The following is a 19,604-nucleotide window of genomic DNA, read 5'->3' on the forward strand; positions in this document are numbered from 1 at the left end:
TGGAACCCAGGGCATTCTACCTCTGAACTACACCCCCCCAGCTCTATTTTTTATTCTTTAATTTGAAACAAGGTCTCACTAAGTTGCAGAAGGCCTCACTAAGTAGCTGAGGCTGTTGAAAATCGTAATCCTCTTGTCTCAGCTTTCCAAATGCTGGGATTACAAGCATGCACTACCACTCCCAGCTCCTCTCCTTTGTATTTTATACCTTCTGCCCATTCCTGGAATTTCTCATTGCATGCTCCTCTTTACTACTGAAGGATGAGCTTGTGGACGTTGGGCCTGACCTGGCTGTGAATCCACTGTAGCTGGCTAAAATGATAGGGCGAGGCATGGAGATTTGAACGGCAGCTTTCACAGAATTCAGAGAAGCTCTGCTGACCATATCCCCAGAGTGTTCAGGTTTTGAACAGACACAAGGCATCCCTTTTCTTACCTTTTTTCCAGCTATATAACCTCCCGAGGCCGCAAAGCTTTTGGTGAATGTGCCCATGTACACGTCAACATCATCAGGATCTAGTCCAAAGAATTCACGGACACCCCGGCCAGTTGGGCCCACGGCCCCAATACTGTGAGCTTCATCCATGTAGAGGTAAGCCTTGTATTTCTTCTTTAGAGCCACGATCTGGGGCAGATTCACGATGGAACCTTCCATACTAGGGCAGAGAGAGAAATGCTCACAACTAACCTTCCAGGGGAGCGCTGTCAGTCTCCCTTGTCACACATCCTAGAAAGCTGCCCCGACACCAGTCAGGTGACAGGCACATGCCATTCCTTTTTTCCTTTTTTTACGCTTTCACTGGTGCATTGCAAGTATGCATGATGGTGAGAGTCAAAGAAATACACTCATGCATGCACGTATGCCTTACTTGGTGTGTTTCCTCTGTATTCCAATCTCCTCCCTTCTCACACACATTAGTGAGATTGGCAGTGATATCTTCATCTATGAACATAACATGATTTGATGGCTTCCTCCCTCAAGCATTGCTTTCAACCCTCGCACCTCTCTCCTTCAGCCCCTCCCACTGTCCCACTGCTCTCTCTCCTCATGATCTGAAGTCCTGTTTGTTCCCTAATTTTCTCTAGCTTTCACAGATATGAGAAGACAAAAGACTCTTGACTTTCTGAGACTGACCAATCTTACTTGGCATAATATTGCCTAGTTACACCCATTTTCTGCAAATGACCTGATTCTGTTCTTTGTAGTGAGTAAACTTCCATTGTGTACATACTATGTTTTCTTTATCCATTCATCTGTTGAGGGCCACCTAGGTTGGTTCCATGGTTTGACTATTGTAAGTTGTGCTGCTATAAACATGGATATTCTGAAAGCATATTTTATTTGGCTAAGGCAACTCTCTCAGTCTTAAAAGGCTGCTTCAGCATATCTATACCACTTGAATAAAAATATTTTATATTTAATGATTTGAGCCACTTTGGGTTATTGCAGTTAATTCTCAAGTCAGCAATGAACTCACTCTACTGTTGGTCCAATTTATTTGTAAAGTTGATACTGTAACTAGACTGACCATTTTGGAGTCTAGGTGCTCTGCTTCTTTTAAATGTCTCCATGATGACCCACTATTTTCCACCTGCCATCACCTATTTGGCCAGGTCTGTCTGACTTAAGTTCAGAGCTTGAATTGCCAAAGGTTAAAAGAGGGAATTAAAACCACACAAAACAACTCATTTAAGATATCACTGCATTAATTAAAGTATAATAGACAAGCCCTAGGACCTCTGTTCAGTGCCCAACTGCAAGTCAGTGTTATTTGAAACATCTGATGTTGTCCTTTCTTTGGACTCTGTTAGGAGTATAGAACTGAAATTGAGTGAACATCAGAATCCAGCAAAGGATTATGACTCAGGTTTCTGGGCCTCAGCCCCAAAGTTTCTAATTCAGTAGGTGTAGGGTGGGTTGAGAATGTGCATATGCTGCCAGGAGATACTGATGACAACAATGATTGGGGGCACATGCATGTTCACCACTGCTATAGGCGAATCCTTTTGATTTATACCTGCTTTATTTTTTATGGTATCACAAATAGAAAAAAAAATCCCACTCCACTCCAGCAAAGGGAAACATGAAACTGATCAATCAGTAAAATTAAAATTTCTATTTCCCTGGCACCTTTGGAACTCATGGATTTAAAAGAACTTTTGAGTCTCATCAGTTCTCAGAACACTTTTGAAGCTGTGTCTACACCCCATGCAGTTTTAACTGTACTGACAGGAAAGTTTGATGAAAACACAGACTTAATTAAGATGTATGACTACAATGCACCAACAAAACCCAAAACAAAACAGATTTACCTGCTCACTACCCAAAGGAGCTTGTCTAACAAATCTAGCAACCTCTCAGTTTACTTTGAGGGATAATAATCAATTGAATCCAACAGAGAGTTGAATTCTTCCTCCTCTCTATTAGATTAGATTAGATTAGATTAGATTAGTGTAGTTAGGTGCAAATGTGAGTCGATACAATCAAAACTGTCTCTTGGTTGTTCAGTTGCATAAGCCAATGGGGGTGACTTTGGAGAGAGAATGATCATTGGGTCATTTAAAAAATTTTTTATTGGTGCATTGTAATCATATATCACATTGGAATACAAGACTTGAGAGGATATAAGAGCACACATCATCCAATTAGCCCCCATCCAGCCCCCATCCCATTCCCTCCCCCTCCCTCGATCCCATGCTTGTTTGGTGATTAACTTTGACACATTTGTTTATATACCTCCTGCATGTTAAAAGGCTCCATCCTCCCCTATTCCATACCCTCTGATTGATCACCTTAGTTGCTTCACTATAGGGCCCTTTCTATAGCTCGACCTCTTCCTGTTGCCCTTTTCCTCCTAGTTTTTGCTGATTAGAGGAAGCATCTGATTTTTATTTTCTGCAATATTTCTCTGTGCATGCCGCGTTGCAAGTACCGATCCCACTCTTGACGACCCCAGTAGTGGCCTGGCTACCCAGTGGACTGATCCAGACCTCGCTGGCTCAAGCAGCAGCCTTGCCTCATGGGAGCATTGGGTCATTTTGGATGGCTGAGTTCCAATTTTAGTGAGATAAAGACCAAACAGAGTCCTCTTCTCTATATAAGTTTGTGAGTTAATTCCAACATTTTCATATATGAATTGCTTGTTGAAGTTGTCTCAACAGAAGGGGGTGGGAGTGTGTCCCTCTGACCATCTAAGCTGAGACTGTGGCCACACCATTTAACAGGGGAATCTGGGCAGTGAACACAATATCCCCTGCCTTGGTTTCTTTATCTGTAGACTAAGCATGATGATGGAGTCCTTCTCATAGGATACTTACAATGATGACTGGGACTCATACTTCTAAAGTGCCTGACCTCTAATGAGCACTGTGAATTGTTTTTACAATTCTTGGGAGGAGGAGTGTAAGAGGAATTGTTTGCAAGGTGGTCTAACTTGAGAAATTGGGGGTCTTGGACAAAGCTCTCTGTTGAATCTTCTAGAGAGAAGGCATGTGGGTGTCATTGTGGGTGTCAAACATAATAAATGGCTCCAGGCTCTTAGAACCCTAGAATTTTCTTCTCATCTTTAAAATGTTAACGTTGGTAACACAAATATGCACAAACCTGACATGTCACAAATAGCCATTCTTGTTCTCGACCTGGATTTGGCAGGAGGCAGTTAATGTTGAACAGTGTTTATAGACACTCTCGGCAGCTAATTAACCATCTTTCGCTGGGGCTGGTTTAGCTAATGTTAGAAGCCTGCCCACCTGGTTTACATTTCTTCCTCTAAGATTAATGACTCTACAGTACTGCTGATTTCTGGAGTTAATGCGGGGCACACACAGAGTCCAAAAGGGAGAACTCAGCTTTTCTAAAGTCATATTCACTCACATTATGTTTTCATTTTCTCAGTGTGATCAACTCTGAATTGAACCTTTTCCTATAGCGGGATATTAAGTCTGAGGCATGCATAAAAGGCTATCTACCTTATTCCCATGAATTGCTATAAAAAACAGTACCAAAAATAATAAAGAAAAAAAGAACAGCATTTTATTTTCTTTCTGAATGAAAGGTGTTTTTCTTTTGACTTCACTAGAAGAAAAACAAGTAAAATATAACTGTCAGTGAAGATAATTTTACTAGTAAATTTTGAATCTCTGTGCAGGGACTTGAATTATTAAACCAGTAAGTTACAACAGGTATGGTGGCGCACGCTTGTAATCCCTGCGCTTGGGAGGCTGAGACAGGAGGATCGCGCAGGTTGGAAGCCAGCCTCAGCTACTTAGTGAGGCTCTCAGCAACTTAGTGAGAGCTTGTTTCCAAATAAAAAAATATAAAATAGGTCTGGGAGTATATCCCAGAGGTAGAAAGCCCCTGGGTTCCATCCCCAGTGCCACCAAAACAAACAAACAAAACCCAGTAAGTCACTGAGTAATTTCTTTACATTAAAAAAAACACATGATGTATTAGCTAAGCTACAAGACTCCCTTTTGTAATCATCTTTCATTACCTCTGACAGGATTGGGAATTAAGCCACTTGCTGTCCAACTTGAATGGTAAAAAATAATGTCCTTAGTGGGCCCACAATATAAGGAGAGATAGAGATAGAGAGATAGAGAGAAAGAGAGAGAGAGTATAAAAATACTAGAGTTGTCTTAGTTTTTGTCTTTATGTATTTAAATCATGGAAATATTAGGACACAGTTTACCACTGAACTTCTCAACCCTTAAATTTATACTTTTGAGGAAAGAGAATTGCTCAGTCTATTCTTATACTACAGGACATTCTAAGACTGACATATATTTACATGTGTGTTTTTTGGAAGGGCTAGATATTTTTTTTATTTCTTTTCCTTTGAAAGTTTGGGCTTCAACTATGCTGGTTTATATCCATCCTCCTCCAGTATATTTTTGAATAATTTTTATATTTCTCAACCACTATGAGTTGATAAGAAACCTAGATTTTGCAGAGGCACAAAACTGCAAAAATATGACTCAAAAACAATGGTAGGAAAATACAGATTGCAACACTAAAATAATACCATTGGACTTTTAAACCTCAAATTATAAATTCACAGAAATTTAGACTTCAAATTTCAATCCCCCTATTTTTCAGATGAAAACTGAGGTCTAGATAGGAAATTGTAAAGGACAAATGAATGACCTTGTGTTTCCATGTTTTCTCCACTAGGTGTGGACAGATGGGTTGACTCTTCTATTTACTTTGAGTCTTTGTCCCACCATGGCCACCTCATTTTAATCCCAGTTCGGCTTCATCTTATTTATCTCATCCTGTGGCAAGTTTCCCAATAACTTCAGGGGTGCTAAGAGGATTACTGAAGATTGCACACATGGTCCGTTTAGCAAGGAGTGGACTTCCTCCTCTGACATCTGCACTCTGGGTGAATGAAGAACAAACAGTATTGCTACATAGGTAGGTCATTGTTTTTCCAAGTTGCATCTTCCTCAATGAAAACAAATATGATGAGGACATCCATCCTTTCTGTGGTTTGAGCCTCTTGCAAAAGTGCCTTTTGGAGGGTACATAAATGTAGGCAAGCATCACCAGGATTAGAACCCAGATCGCAGGCCTGCCTGTAGATTATGGCTCCTCTATATTCACTGGTACAAATAATAATGCCTATGGGTGGTGACACGTGGCTATTACTTTTATGAGTTTTTCTGATGTTTCAATCTTGGTACCCAGACTTTTCTATCTTGATACCTGCTTGGAAATTTATGATTTGACTTTTATCTTTTATAGTTATGAAAATTATGGATGTGAGCTCTTTGTGGTGGGGACACTTTGCCTATGGCAGCAGAGTTAATTAAAAGTTAAAAGATACCATGTACAAGTTAAAATTCAAAAGTGACTTTGAGTAGTTATCAACCAGATAGGTGTCTATCACATACCTACCAAAAGTGGAAGTACAGTTGTGAACTATTGATTTTACCTTCCTAATTCTGGCCCTTTGAAAATCCTATGAGAAGTAATTACATCTTTTGGAAATAATTGCAAATTAGAACACATGAAGGAAGGCTTTTCTAGTGAAATTTACTCAAGAATTGTCCTTAGACCAGCTTTATTCTGCAGAGCAGGAAACTGAGGATCTAAATGGTACTAAGGCTGTCAAGAGGTACCCATATTCCTGCTATGAAGACCTTTTAAGTAATTTAAAGACAAGATTTCTGTACAGTTAGAATAAAAGGAACCTCTTGTGAAGGCAATTCCTTTGAAAGTAGAAACTTTACTAAATACATATTACATTGATGGAAATGATGCAGTTGATTACCTCCAAAGATGGTTGGCTGCAAGTTCTCCCATCCTTATATATACAAACTAGTCCTCTCATCAAAGAGGTAAGGTCTATTTCACCTTCTTTGGAATCTGGGCTGGCCCTGCAGTGTGATTTGGCTAATAGGGCATGGTGCAAATGGTGCTGTACCAGTTCTGGGCCAGTCCTTTAAATCAATGACAGCTTCTGCTTTTGCCCTGCCATGTTGTAAGGAAGCTGTGGCCAGATGACTGAATGAGAATACATACATATATATATATATATATATATATATATATATATATATATATATATATATATCTCCATGTGAAAAAGAACAAGAAACCTCAGTCAACACCTAGTAGCCAAGGGCTGTGTGTGTGTGTATGTGTGTAAATTAGATCTTTTTGGATATTCCAACTCCAGTAGAACTCCCAGCTAGCCAATACCACAGAGAGAAGAACAACCCAATTAGTCCAGATGACCCACAGTAGCATAGGAAATAATAAATTAGCGCTCTGTAAACCATTGTGTTTTGGTGTGGTCTGTTATATGACAATAGATAAATGAGCAGTCACCATGGCTAAAATCAACTAAATTGTGTTTTGGTGCCATGATGGCTTGAAGACAGAAGTCTCTACCCGGCTCCCTTGCCTGCTGACATCATGGCAGGTTAGTCATAGCATGGACAAGTTCTTTTGCTATAGTGGTTTATCTACTGATAGGAATATTTGACAATAAAGTGCTGGTGGTCCTCTTAATTTCATCCATGGTCAAAGTGCTTAAAATATAACTTTCCTTTAGTGGAATCAAGTTCTGTTTATTTGCAATTGATTTCTGTTTACTCTGGTTAAAGGCGATGCCCAATCTACTCTCCCTTGGCTAATACACACTCCCACTAGTTCAAGCTTGAATGGCAGGTGTTTACATAAAGGCTGTCTGCTTCTCTCTCAGACTAGAAGCTGGCAAAAATCATCAGAGTGAAAGATCTATACTTGAGATAATAACAGCACAGCACAGAGTAAATACAAGATTACTTTCTAAACGTAGCAAGTTTAGATCATGGAATAGTTAATTATTCTAGAACAGGATTTTTCAAACTTGGTACTATTGCCACTTTGAACCAGATAATTATTTGGTGTGTGTGTGTGTGTGTGTGTGTGTGTGTGTGTGTGTGTGTGTGTATCTTGTACATCAAAAGATGGCTAGCAGCATCCCTAGCCTCTCCTCACTAGATTCCAGTATTACTTCATTACTATTGTAGCAACTGAAAACTGCCTAATGTGCCCACATTGAGGGAAAGGGGAAAAGAATCCTGGTTGAAGACCACTGGGCTAGAGTCCTAAGCAGTGCACTTCCTAAGCAGTGCATATTCTTGGGGATGACCTTAGAAATAATAATAAGTGAGGAAGAAAGTGGGCTGCTAGAAATCTGAAATGTCACCTGTGGAACCTCACAGTAACACCAGGCACACCCAGAATACCAGTAATTGGGTAGTAAGTTCTAGAGTTACAATAGAAAAAATAAAATGATACCATTTATCCTATTATTTATTTACTTATATTATTTATTTTTGTGGCACTGGAGGTTGAAGTCAGGGGACTTCTATCTCCAAGCTACACTCCAAACTCTATTTATTAGTATTTATTTTGAAACAGGGTCTCACTAAATAGCTGAGGCTGGCTACAAACCCACAATCCTCCTGTCTCAGACTCTGGAGTACTGGGATTACAAGCATGTGCCACCATGCTCAGCCATTATTATTATTTTAAATTTGAAAGAATTCCCAAAGGGATGGAAGTGCAGTTCTTCTGTTACTTGTTATTTGCTCATATAACAGAAACCACGTGCACTCATGGCCTGGCGACGGTAGCTGAAGGAGACTCATGTTACTTCTGTTCAGAAGTACTCTTTGCAGTCACATGACTCCTGCTCGGGACAGCCTCACTTCCTTCCAGTATTGGTCATCCTCTATTATTATCTTCTTGGGATTCTCTCCTTTTATTCCCTTAAGAATTGATTTAGAAATGAGAAATCTGAGAGAATATTTCCTTGGCTCATCAAGTAGGGCACCCAGGAAAAAAGTGCTTGGATGCAAGTTCCACTTTCACAATGATAATCATTTTAGAAAAGGAAGCAATTCCCATCTCAACCTGCAACATAATGGTACAGCTCTGAGTAACTTAGAGTGTGTTTGACCATTGGGCTTAAAAGGGGCAGGATCATTTGATCTCCAGCATTTCTTCAGATGCTACAGTCATCCCACCATCCCAGGTCCCCCCTCCTATATCCTTCAGCTCTGGAGAGAGAATTGCACTAAAAGTTAGTCCCTTGAGGAAAACAGGGAGGCTGTTTGTATTCTTAGTGTCAATCATTGAACTTAAAAGTTGGCCATGTTCATCAAGCAGCTGTAGGTTGGGAGCACTATCTAGTTACCAGCATTGGGGCTGCCAATTGAGTCCTCTACTGTAGACAGAAAGGCAAGGGGCAGTTTGACATTGAGTAACTCAGCCACCAAAGGTGTTTGAGACTCTGAGGCAGCCAAAGGTAGTGGGAAGAATTGACAAAAATTAGCAAGAAAGGCATTCCTGGTGGATGGGTGGTGGGAGACTCAATGAATGGAATACTTCCAGTGGTATTATGTAGATATACAAAATTATCAATGCCAATCTCAATATCAGGTTACATGGAAGTGGGGGGAGTTAAAATGGGAACCAGAGGAAACTCACCAGGTGCTGTGTGCATGTACGTTCCTATCACCTGCAACTTCATTATGATGTATTATTTCAATTCACCAATAAAGGTATATTGACAAAAAGACATTTATGAGGAGGGCTTCTTCAGCATGTCACCCTCCAAGCTGTTTCACCAGATGCAAAGAATCATCGAGAGACAGGAAACCCAGCAATTCCCACAGTAGCTCTGTTTTGTTTCTTCCATAATAGCCACATCTAGCTCATTTCTTCATTTAGCTAGGAAGGGTCAGCTTTTCCCACTGGTCAAATTGCCATGGGTCTCATATGCCTCTGGTTATTTACATACCTGTAGATGCCCTCCACCAGGATGAGAATCTTCTTCCAAGCTCTGTGGGTTCGAGGCTGGCCATAGATGATAGCATCTCTCAGGAGCTTCTCTAAGTTTTGGATATCTTTAAAGGATACCAAAGAAGAATTTAAGTCATTAAATTTTTATTTTCCTCCCCAATTTTCCCGCAGAATCTGTCAGAATTTTAGGTTCATATTCACCTTTGAATTTTCAGAGAACAAAGTTGGAACCAGAGAACACTGGGGAAGAGAGAGAGTGGGAGGTTCACTTTCTAGAAAAACTTAAGTCTGGCAACATGAATATTCAGGTTTGTACAAGTAGGCAGAGTCAACCAGCACTGGAGGACATAGTTTCCTAAGTTCTCACCAGGTTCTCCTCTCCTACATTAGGGAGCTTCAAATCAGACATTAAATGTATCTCCTAAGTGGAGGCCTTGTTGCCAGGTGAAAAGAAACTCTGAGATAAACAAGTAACTACCACTCACTGTTGTTTAGATATGAGTGCTTTATACCTTTCTTTTACTACTTACTTGAAATAGAGTTGTTGGTGTATGTGTGTGTGCATGTATTGGAATTGATTCAATTTATGCAAATTACATTTAAAGTGTCTTTGTGTGAGTTGAAGTGGAGTTGATAAATCAGAATTTGATACTTCAATATGAGAGCCCCTTGGTGAGAAGTCCCTGGTTAGCTTAGTGTTCCCCAAACTGTCTCCAGCATCCACATTCTGACATTCAGAAAGAAGCATGTGACTTGTAACAGGGGGTATTATGTTCTAGAGAGCTCTTTTGGACACATTTCTCACCCTCCGTGCATTTGAGTGACTTTGCAGTCTTTCCCACTGAAGGAATCAAAGACATTTCCCTGTCTCTTAATTGGGGTTCAACCAAGTGACTTGTTTCAGATAATCAACTACAGAGAAAAGATGATTCCAAGTGTAGGCTGGAAAAGGCCTTACGTATTTCTATTTTTTATCTTGTGATTCTGCTGGTGACATGAAAGAAACATTACCAGGGTCCCAGGGTAGCCCCAGGATGAGAGACAGGCAGGGTATGTGATTCCCAGCCCACCTGCAGGCCTCAGTAAGAAGTCAGTGCTGACTGTTGGGTGCCACTGAGGCCTTTAGATCATCTGTTATAATAATATTGACCGAAAATAATCTCAAGAGGCCCTTCCTTGAGCCGGGCGTGGTAGAGCACGTTTGTAATCTCAGCATTTGAGAGGCTGAAACAAGAGGATCACGGTTCGGGGACATCCTCAGCTACTTAGTGAGGCCCTACTTAGTGAGGCCCTTTGCAAATAAAGAGATGAAATGATGAGAGGGGCTCCAATGCCATACTAATGCCAGCCCAAAATAAAGAATAAAATATAGAATAAAAAATAAAGAATAAAAAATAGGGCTGGAGGTAGAATGCCCCTGGGTTCCATCCCCAGTACCAAAAAAAAAAAAAAAAGGCCCTTCTTGATTTCACGTTGACATATTTTTCTGACATAGTTTCTCAGCATCCACAGCAGATGCCTTCTGGTTGATTGCCACATGCTTTTTCCTGTTATGTGTCTGGGAGCTTCCATGGCATTCAAGCCTCAACTCTAACTCAGTAGCACAGAGTTACGGGCGTTTTCCTCTGAGACTCTCATCTCCTGTCTTGTTAAGCACCGGTCATGGGGCTTGAGAATGGCTTTCATGTCCCTCCTCAATGGAAGGCAGGGGATCTTCTCTTCTGCATGTCTCTAGCCCTAGCCAGAGTGCCACACCAACTGTGGATGATGACCATTTTTCGTGGAGGAAGAATGTAGACCAGGAGAAAGTAAAGAGAATGCCACTTTTAGAAGCAAATGAGATTTTTTTTTTTTTTTTTTTTTTTTTTAGAAAGGGCAATTGCCACCTGTCTGCCATGACTTTTCTTTAATAGCCTGTCTTTTTTGTTTTTGTTTCAAAGACAGGAAAGTTCCTTCTGGGTGTGGCTGAGCTTGTTTTAGCAACACTATACCATGAACCACTAGATGGCAGCCAAGGAAACTAAAACCAGTTTTCTTGTTTCAAAAATTTCAGGGACCATAAGCCTTCACCTGTTTGCTTTGGTCTGCATGTCTACATTGTTGAAGGAATCCAAGAGGTTGGAGGAACCAGTGTCCCTTGTCTACAATATCTCTCAGACTGTTAGCCTCTTAATGGGTAATGAGATGTTGAATATAAGTATACTTGTTTAAGGAATGATTTTCCTCCTGGGGCTTGGAATTTGAGTTTTAAATCAAGAGATGAAATGATGAGAGGGGCTCCAATGCCAGCCCAAATAAACTAAATTAGTCACATCTGTAAACTCTGAGCCTATTGCATTTATTTATTTGTTTGCACCAAAAAAAATCACATGCATACCACAGGGCTAGCTTTACTGTTGTTGTTTGGTACTGGGAATTGAATCTAGGGATATTCTACCTCTGAGCTACACCCCCAGCCCTTTTTTATTTTGAAACAGGGTCTCACTAAGTTGTTGAGGGTCTTGCTAAATTGCTGCAGGTCTTCTTGAGTTGTTGAGGCTGGCCTCAAACCTATAATCCTTTTGTCTCAGCCTCCCAAGTACTGGGATTACAAGCTGTGCCACCATAGCCAGCCAGGGCTAGGTTTAGAAGGAGCACTGATAGTCCTGTTCTTTTAATAACAAATAAGACTTGAAGTGACCATGATGTGTTTTGTGCATTTTTCTCATGAAAGCAAAAATAATTCCAGTGTCTTCCAAGGCTGAGACTCCTTGTGTTTGACTTGAATGACCTGTCTCATAGAGAGAGGCTTTTGGTAGACTTCACAGATCCCTAATATGCACACACTGCGTTCCTTGAGCAAAGGAAAACTCAATCAGCCCTTGCTTTCCCCTGCAAGGGGTAAACTCACTGACCTCCGATGATCACAGAAGCCAGAGGACTCACATTAGCCTTGCCTGCTTGGGCACTTTCCGGTTCTCCAGGTCTTGCTCTGCAAGGCTAGAGTGTGTGGATTTCAACCCTGTAGGACTCAGGGGACTGCCATTTATGTTCTATGGGCCTTGTGGGATTCTACTATTTCAGCAAGCCATATGCAAATATCTGCACGGGATTTTAAAACTAAGAATGCTTATTAAAACCCTTATGCTTGCATTTATGTTAATCTTCACAACACCTCTGAGAAGTTCAACAGAAAAATTGAATTTGGGGTTTTTTTTTTCAGATGAACAAATGCAAGCCAGAAGACTTGTTAAAAAAAAAACCAGTCTCCTTCCAACAAAAGCCCCCCAAACAAACTTAGTGGGTTTATTAGAAAACTCTGAGATACAGAAATTCAAATAAAATAATAATAATTGTAGCATCATCAGGACACACACAGTACCAGTGTACAGTGTTGTGATAGTTATAATGACAGGCTGTGCAATTGTAATCACCATATACTTGAGCACCAACAATGTCTTAGATGTCATTCACTGGAGTCTGACTCATCAAGCAGGTTTCCTTTGGTTTGTGGAGGATTGAGAGGATGGAGCTGGCATGGTGGTTGGGAATATTTAACTACCAAAAATAAAAGTGTGACGTCCATGTCCTGCCAGCTGGTACCAAGCAGGCTTGGCTTTTCACAGTCACTGTAAACCGGTTTACTGAATTACCTAATATCTGGCATAATCCTACCATGTGTAAAAGACTACAGTGAGGCTTGAGTAGCAAATAATGCTTGACAAGACTGAGCCTGTACTTGGCCTTAAAGTCAAAGCCCTAATAATATCAGCAAATCTGCTAGACCTGGGAAAGTGCAGATACAACCTCACGCAAAGGAAGCACGAGGAAGTGCGGGGACTGCCATCTTTCCAGAAGGGCAGGCTGGGTGTAGTTCAAAGAGCATCTTTCTGAAGATAAGAACTGGACTCCTCTGCCCTCTTTCCTTCAGAGAGAAGAGGTTGGGACTGGAATGGCAGCCTCAGCTTTTCACAGGTTTCCTGATGTGGCTGATGGTTTTCTTTTGCCATTCAAGCTCCACAAAACCCACCTCCAGCTACATTTAGAGACACCTTTTGGTTCTCTACTCCGTACACCAGAAATATTTTCGCATCTGCCTATGGTAAGTGTTCATCAAATACTTCATAAATGATAGGAGATGAGAAATGGATGCTGCTCTTTGCTGCTCCCAAGTCTTTGCTCCTCATCTTTATTCTCACTACTCTCATTTCTTTGGAGAAATTCAGTTTCATTCTTCGAGATTCAGTCTAAATGTGAAATATTGAGTGATAGGTATTTATACAATTATAAATGATGATAAAGAAATTATTATGACTTGTATGGTGGTGATAAGAAGAACTTCCCCTTTGCTTAGTCCTTAAGGAAAAAAATCATAATGACCTAATTTGGCAAGGAAGACATATTTTTCTGAAATATTTGAAAACAAATATCTTCCTAAAAATTATTTTTCAAATGTTGAAAATTTAAAGACATTTCCAATATTTTCCATATTTGAAACAAATATTTTCTGAAAGACATTTATGAAGTCTCTTTTCATGGGGTCATTGAGGGTCTTTTTTGGTGTACTGAAAATTTGGGCCTTTTAAGTTTTATAAAGTAGTTGGGTAAATACTTTGGTTCAGAGTATTTTTTGTTTCTTTGCTTGTTTTTATTTTTGCATAGCTTTGGATTGAATGAAGCAAAGTATTTGACACCAAACCCAGGAGTTAGAGTGTCTGGGTTTAAGTCCCAGCTCTGCCTCTTATCAACTCTGCGTCTCTAACTAAGCAAGTCACTTGACCACTTAGTCCTTCTCTTCTTCATCTATTAATAAAGGTAAATTAACAGCAGGTGCCTTGTTGCTAGTTGCGAGGCTAAAATGAGTACATATAAAAGATTCATAGCAAGGGCTCTATCCTGTTAACTACTGTTGGGGGGTAGGGAGGAATTGCTGTGTTTGTTAAATAATCTAGTTGAGAGGTCCACGTTGTACCTAGAAATCTAAAAGGTCAGACTTGTAGAGGAATCTAAATAATGTTTATCTGTTAGATCTTCCACTTAAACGGCCTCACATACCCTCATTCTGCAGTGGAGGGCATGCTCGGGCTTTTCCAGTAAACACTAGACTCTTTGTTCTTCCTCCTCTTGGCCTTGATTCTCTGCTAGGTAGAATTTTGGTTCTTCTTCTCTACTTCTTTTAAAAAAAAAATAAAAAAATCTTTATTCTGTGCTGAACTGGTATTCCAAGGAGCCTACGTAAGCTAAGGCATGCCCTTCTAACAACATTTGCTTAGAGAAGAGATGATCATGGAAGACAGGAAGAATACAAAGATCCTCTGTGTAACTACTCGGGAGAACATTATTAATGGAGCCTGAGGAACAAATTTCACACAGTCTGTTCAGTGACAAGTAAGACTGCTCCCTTTCCAACCACTGCCAAAAATATTTGAAGTAAGGACACTCATTTTAGAGAACTTCTCCAAATAAGTAAGTATCTAAATACTGAAAGGGGGGAAATTAAAACTTAAAGACAGCATAGAAACCCAAAGCCTTTTTAAAAACCAAGAAACAGTGTCTGTGTAAAGTTAACTCAATAAAATTTATTAGATTTTCTTATAGTTTTCTCCTATAATATTTAATTTTTTAGGGGGCACAACTTGAACTAATGATAATATGAAAACATATTTTTTTTTGTGTGTGTTTTGCTGTGCAGGGTTTATTTTTTGTTTTCTTTTACCACTCCAGATTCTTGGCTTACTTGGACCTCTGACCTCATGGCAACTGTCTTAGCTGAAGAGACTGCTCAGCTCCAAAACAACTTAAGAAACCCTCTGTGACTGTGGAGGACGGGCACTGCTGGCTACAGCCTCACTGCTCCAGGCTCAGTCCTCCACAGCAGCAGCAGCTGGAAGTGTGTCAGGATTCCGGGGTCCAGTACCCCCAACCCCAATGAATCTGAGTCTGCTTTGTTTTGTCTTGTTGTGGAGCTGGGCAATGGACTCGTGCATGCTAGGTAAGCACTCTACATCGAGCTACACCTGAGTCCAGAGTCCGCATCTTAACAGGATCCGCAAGTGCCTCACGTGCACATTAAAGTTGGAGAAATACTGTCCTGGAGTCTGTGTCACCTGTCATCACCACTAATATGAGCAGATTAAGGGAAGAAGTAATTTAGTCTTGATTTCTCTAAATCTCTGAAAGAAGATGTCGACCTTTCCAGACAGTTAAAGCCCGTCGAGGGTTTGAGGTCTTGGAATGCTCAGGGTGTTGATACATTCAGCCCAGAGATTGTGTCCCCAAAAGTACACAAACAAACCACAAGGAGCTCTCGCTCATTTCCTTGCAGGCACCCACATCTCAGTGGAGAACAGACCTGGTTCCCTGGATGGAGCAGGTTCTGCAGCTTAGTCTGAGAAATGGCTGGAAAATCTGTTTTGTGGCACCCAGGGAAGCAACCTAAGAACTGGCTATTTCACTGAATCGTCCCACAGTGGAAAATGGAAGGAGATATTCTGGATTTTTGGCCCCAAGAATGTAGAGCCCAAACAGCACGCTGAGTGGAAGTTTGGGCCACTAACAGGACAGGGCGTTAACAGCCACCACACCACATGGGTATTACACAGGGGGCCTAGCTTTCTGGGTCTTACATATGGCCTGGCGGTAGTTAGACTTAAATGTGTTTAACTGTTCACAATGTTGGGGTGTCCTGAGTCTCTTTTAATTCAAATTCTTTTTTTCAAACATAGGCCATTCTTTGTCCAAGAACACCATTTCTGGCCATGGAAGCAAACACACCTGTTCTGAGAATGGAGCACCCCTCCGTTCATCACAATGGGAAGAGGTGGATAAATGCACCAGTGGCCTCCCCGCTAGGAGAGATAACAGTGAAGCATCTGGACGGGTGCTGGCTTTCCTGCTAGGGTTGAGATTCGGGTGTCAGCCCTGGCACTTGCTCTACGATGTCTCCTTATGGACCACCCTGCTTCCTGCCTCTGTGCCCTCTTGTCTGCTTGTGTTTCCTGGGGTCATTTCCTAATAGCGACTTACACTTAAATCCCTTTGCTGAGAGAAGCAAACCAAGACAAAGGCAGCAGATCTGGGGTTGAATTTTAACTCCCACCATTTGTCATCTGTATTCTCTTGGGCAGGTCATTTAATCACTGTGTGGATCAGTGACTTTTTTCTTTTAATAAGGGAGGGGTAATTAAGAGAACCGAGTATTTGGATTACTACTGAAATTATATGGACTAATTATATAAAGGGCTTAATGTAGTGCCTGGCACCAGTGAATGCAGAATAAATAATAGTATGACTTAGTTATATTTTCTCTCCAAGCAGAACTAGTCCATGGTGACTAGATGCTGTGATGTGTACCTATAATCCCAGTACTTCGGAGGAGGCTGAGACAGGAGGATCACGGGTTTGGGTCAGCCTCACCAACTGAGTGAGACCCTCTTTTAAAATAAAAAATAAAAAGGGATAGGGGTGTAGTTTGGAGGTAGAATGCTCATGGTTCAATTCCCAGCACCAAAAAAAGAAAAAAAAAAAAAGCCCCTGGAGCTCAGCTTTGGATTTACCATTTTACCATTGCTAGAACGTACTTCTAAGTTCTTTACTGTTTTTAGGATGAAGCCTTTGAGGGTTCTGATTTTTCTTCTTTGTTAGGACTCTCATTCTGTTTCATCTTCTGAGGTCCTGATCTGACTTTGTGAGAAATAGAAATGATGGCTACTTTGGTGTTAGCAGTAGCACCTATTCACACAAATTTGGAAATTTATTATGTTGACCTGAGTAGGTCTGACTATACCCTAGGTATACAGAATCATACAGAATTTTTCCATACACAATAAAAATTTCAAGGGACTCAAATTCCCTTTAGTGTATGGTTGCTCTAAACAACAAAGGATAACCTCTGGTACTACATAAAAGTCAAGTCTCCTTTCTTCCAACAGAGAATATAATTGAGGTGTAAGGAGAGGACAGGGAGTGGAGAACAGTGCTGAGGAGCAGAACAAGTTTGGAGTTGCCTGAAATTCCAATTCCATAATCCCAGTGTTCTAGAATGTGTTGGTACAGGTGACCATTTTAAGAACCTATTAGCTTCACAAGTTATTAGCTTCTCCCTGTCCTGGTCTATGTGCCATGCTCACACAGAAAAGTAACTTGCCATTTTCTGTAAATCTTTAAATAACCTACTTATGATGTCACTCCTATCCGTGTGGATGGATTAGAGCATCATTAGACTGAAGCACTGAGGGTTACTCTGAGAATAGCAAGGCAGCAACAGTAACTGACTCCATTCACACCACCACCCCAGTTAATTCTTTCCCTCTTCATATACCTCTCTCTGCCTTTATCTCTCAAAAAAGAAGTTATTTGAGAACCCTGGACATAATCCTACACCCAAAGGTGGCTGTGTGTGTGTGTGTGTGTGTGTGTGTGTGTGTGTGTGTGTGTTTGATGTAAATATAATAGCAGAAGCCGGGCGTGGTGGCACGTGCTTGTAATCCCAGCATTCGGGAGGCTGAGACCTGGAGGATCGCGGTGAGGATCGCGGTTCATGGACAGCCTCAGCTACTTAGTGAGGCACTCTGCAACTCAGTGAGACCCGGTTTCAAAATAAAGAATAAAAAATAGGGTAGAGTGTGTAGCTTGGAGGTCAAATGCCTCTGGGTTCCATACCCAGACCTGCAAAAACAAAACAAAACAAAACAAAACAATATATATAATAGCAGAGAGTATGCTCATATTTCAAAGTTGTGTGATGCATGTGGGTGAGTGGGAAGAAGTGCTTTGCTAGCTGAGAAAGTGTACCAGTTTCCTTCTAACTTTAAAACAACACAAACTTACTATCTTACAGATCTGGAAGTTAGAAGTCTAAAATAGGCCTGAGTGAGCTAAAATCTAGGTATGGGCTGGGCTGTGTCACTTTCTGGAAATTCTAGATGAATCAGTTTTCTTGCCTTTTCTGCCTTCTAGCTTAGGTTCCCAAAATAGGCTACATTGGATGGAAATATAGCTATTAAAAGAATTCAAATTCATCACAACATCTCTCTGTTCATTTGTTCAAAAAGGCAGATTTCCCGGACTAGGAGGTGAGGGGGCATGATCAATTATTTTTTATTTTCTGAATATCAGGCAGTAAGTCAAGTAAGTTTGGGAACTTTTGTAATCTAGAGGTTTCTGATATTCTTTTGCATGGGGCTCATCTCCATCTTCAAGCCTAGTGTAATCTTTCTCACATTATTACTACTCTGACATTCACTTTTTTCTTCCCTTTTCCCATTTAAGGACTTTTATGATTGCATCGGGCCTATGTGCACAGTCTCTTTAGATGATTAGCAAACTGAATTCTACCTGCAACCTTAGCCATGTAATAGAACATTTACAGCTTTTGGGGGTGAAGGCATGGGCATCCTTGGGGGAGCATTATTCCTCCTTCCACAGAAAGCTGAAGAACAAAAGTGGCTCATACATAATGGATTTAAATGGGTTAGTTGCTGAGAGGTAGTAAGTAACAGTTCTCAGTCAGTTGGGAAGGTCAGCATTCATCAAGAAATTGCAGGCTTCACCAGAATATTTGTATAATCTTGGACAAGTTACTTACTACCTCTCAGCTTCAGTTTTCTCATTTATAAATTAGTTCCTACCTCATGGGATTTTCCTTCCATTTGACTAGACAAATACATAAGACTAGAAAATACATACCACTATCTCAGCACCTGGATCAAAGTAAATTCTTAATAGTGCTAGTTGCTGGTTTAAAAACAACTACAGCTAACCTTTATTAGAAAGATAGGGATGAAAACTATCAGCTGTTCAATAGGAGCACAACGGAGGGTCTAAAGAATAAGTTATTGGCTGTTTGAGAGCTTGTAAAATTAGGAGACAAAGTTTGACTCTCAAATTATAATTTTGGCAACAAATCAAGGATTTAAAATACAAATTTATTTGAAAATGATTTCAAACTTAGAAAAGATGACAAGAATAAGAATGCTACAAAACACTCATATGTACTCGACCCAGGTAAATATGTTAAAACATTTTCCATTTGCCTTATTATCCTATCTTTATTTCTATATCTATCAATTATCTCTGTGTATATGTATATATGCATTGTTACACAGTATTTGTTTTCTTAATGAGACTAAGCTGCACATACTATAGCCTTTACCCTTAAATACTCCAGTGTGTCTTCTCTAAAACTGAAGGTATTCTTTCATATGACTACATTAGAGGTCAGTACATTTTCTTATTAAAAGCTAGATAGTAAGCTTTTAGATCTTGTGGGCCACATATAATATCTATCAAGTATTTTTTTTTCTTTATATAACTCTTTGACTTG

The 19,604-nt window shown here is 40.4% G+C and overlaps 1 protein-coding gene across 1 annotated transcript in view; it reads right to left on the reverse strand.

The window, feature by feature from the left end:
• Positions 1–19,604, reverse strand: part of SPTLC3 (serine palmitoyltransferase long chain base subunit 3) — a gene marked incomplete at both ends in the record, with an annotated part of 150,548 nt that overhangs the window by 41,719 nt on the left and 89,225 nt on the right. Inside the window, 2 exons of the mRNA XM_080716163.1 lie at positions 437–656; positions 9,300–9,405. Coding sequence (XP_080572289.1) covers positions 437–656; positions 9,300–9,405 — 326 coding nt within the window. The remainder of the gene's footprint in view (positions 1–436; positions 657–9,299; positions 9,406–19,604) is intronic.

The sequence above is a fragment of the Muscardinus avellanarius genome (assembly GCF_963383645.1).
Source record: "Muscardinus avellanarius genome assembly, chromosome: 19".
NCBI classification, from domain to species: Eukaryota; Metazoa; Chordata; class Mammalia; order Rodentia; family Gliridae; genus Muscardinus; species Muscardinus avellanarius.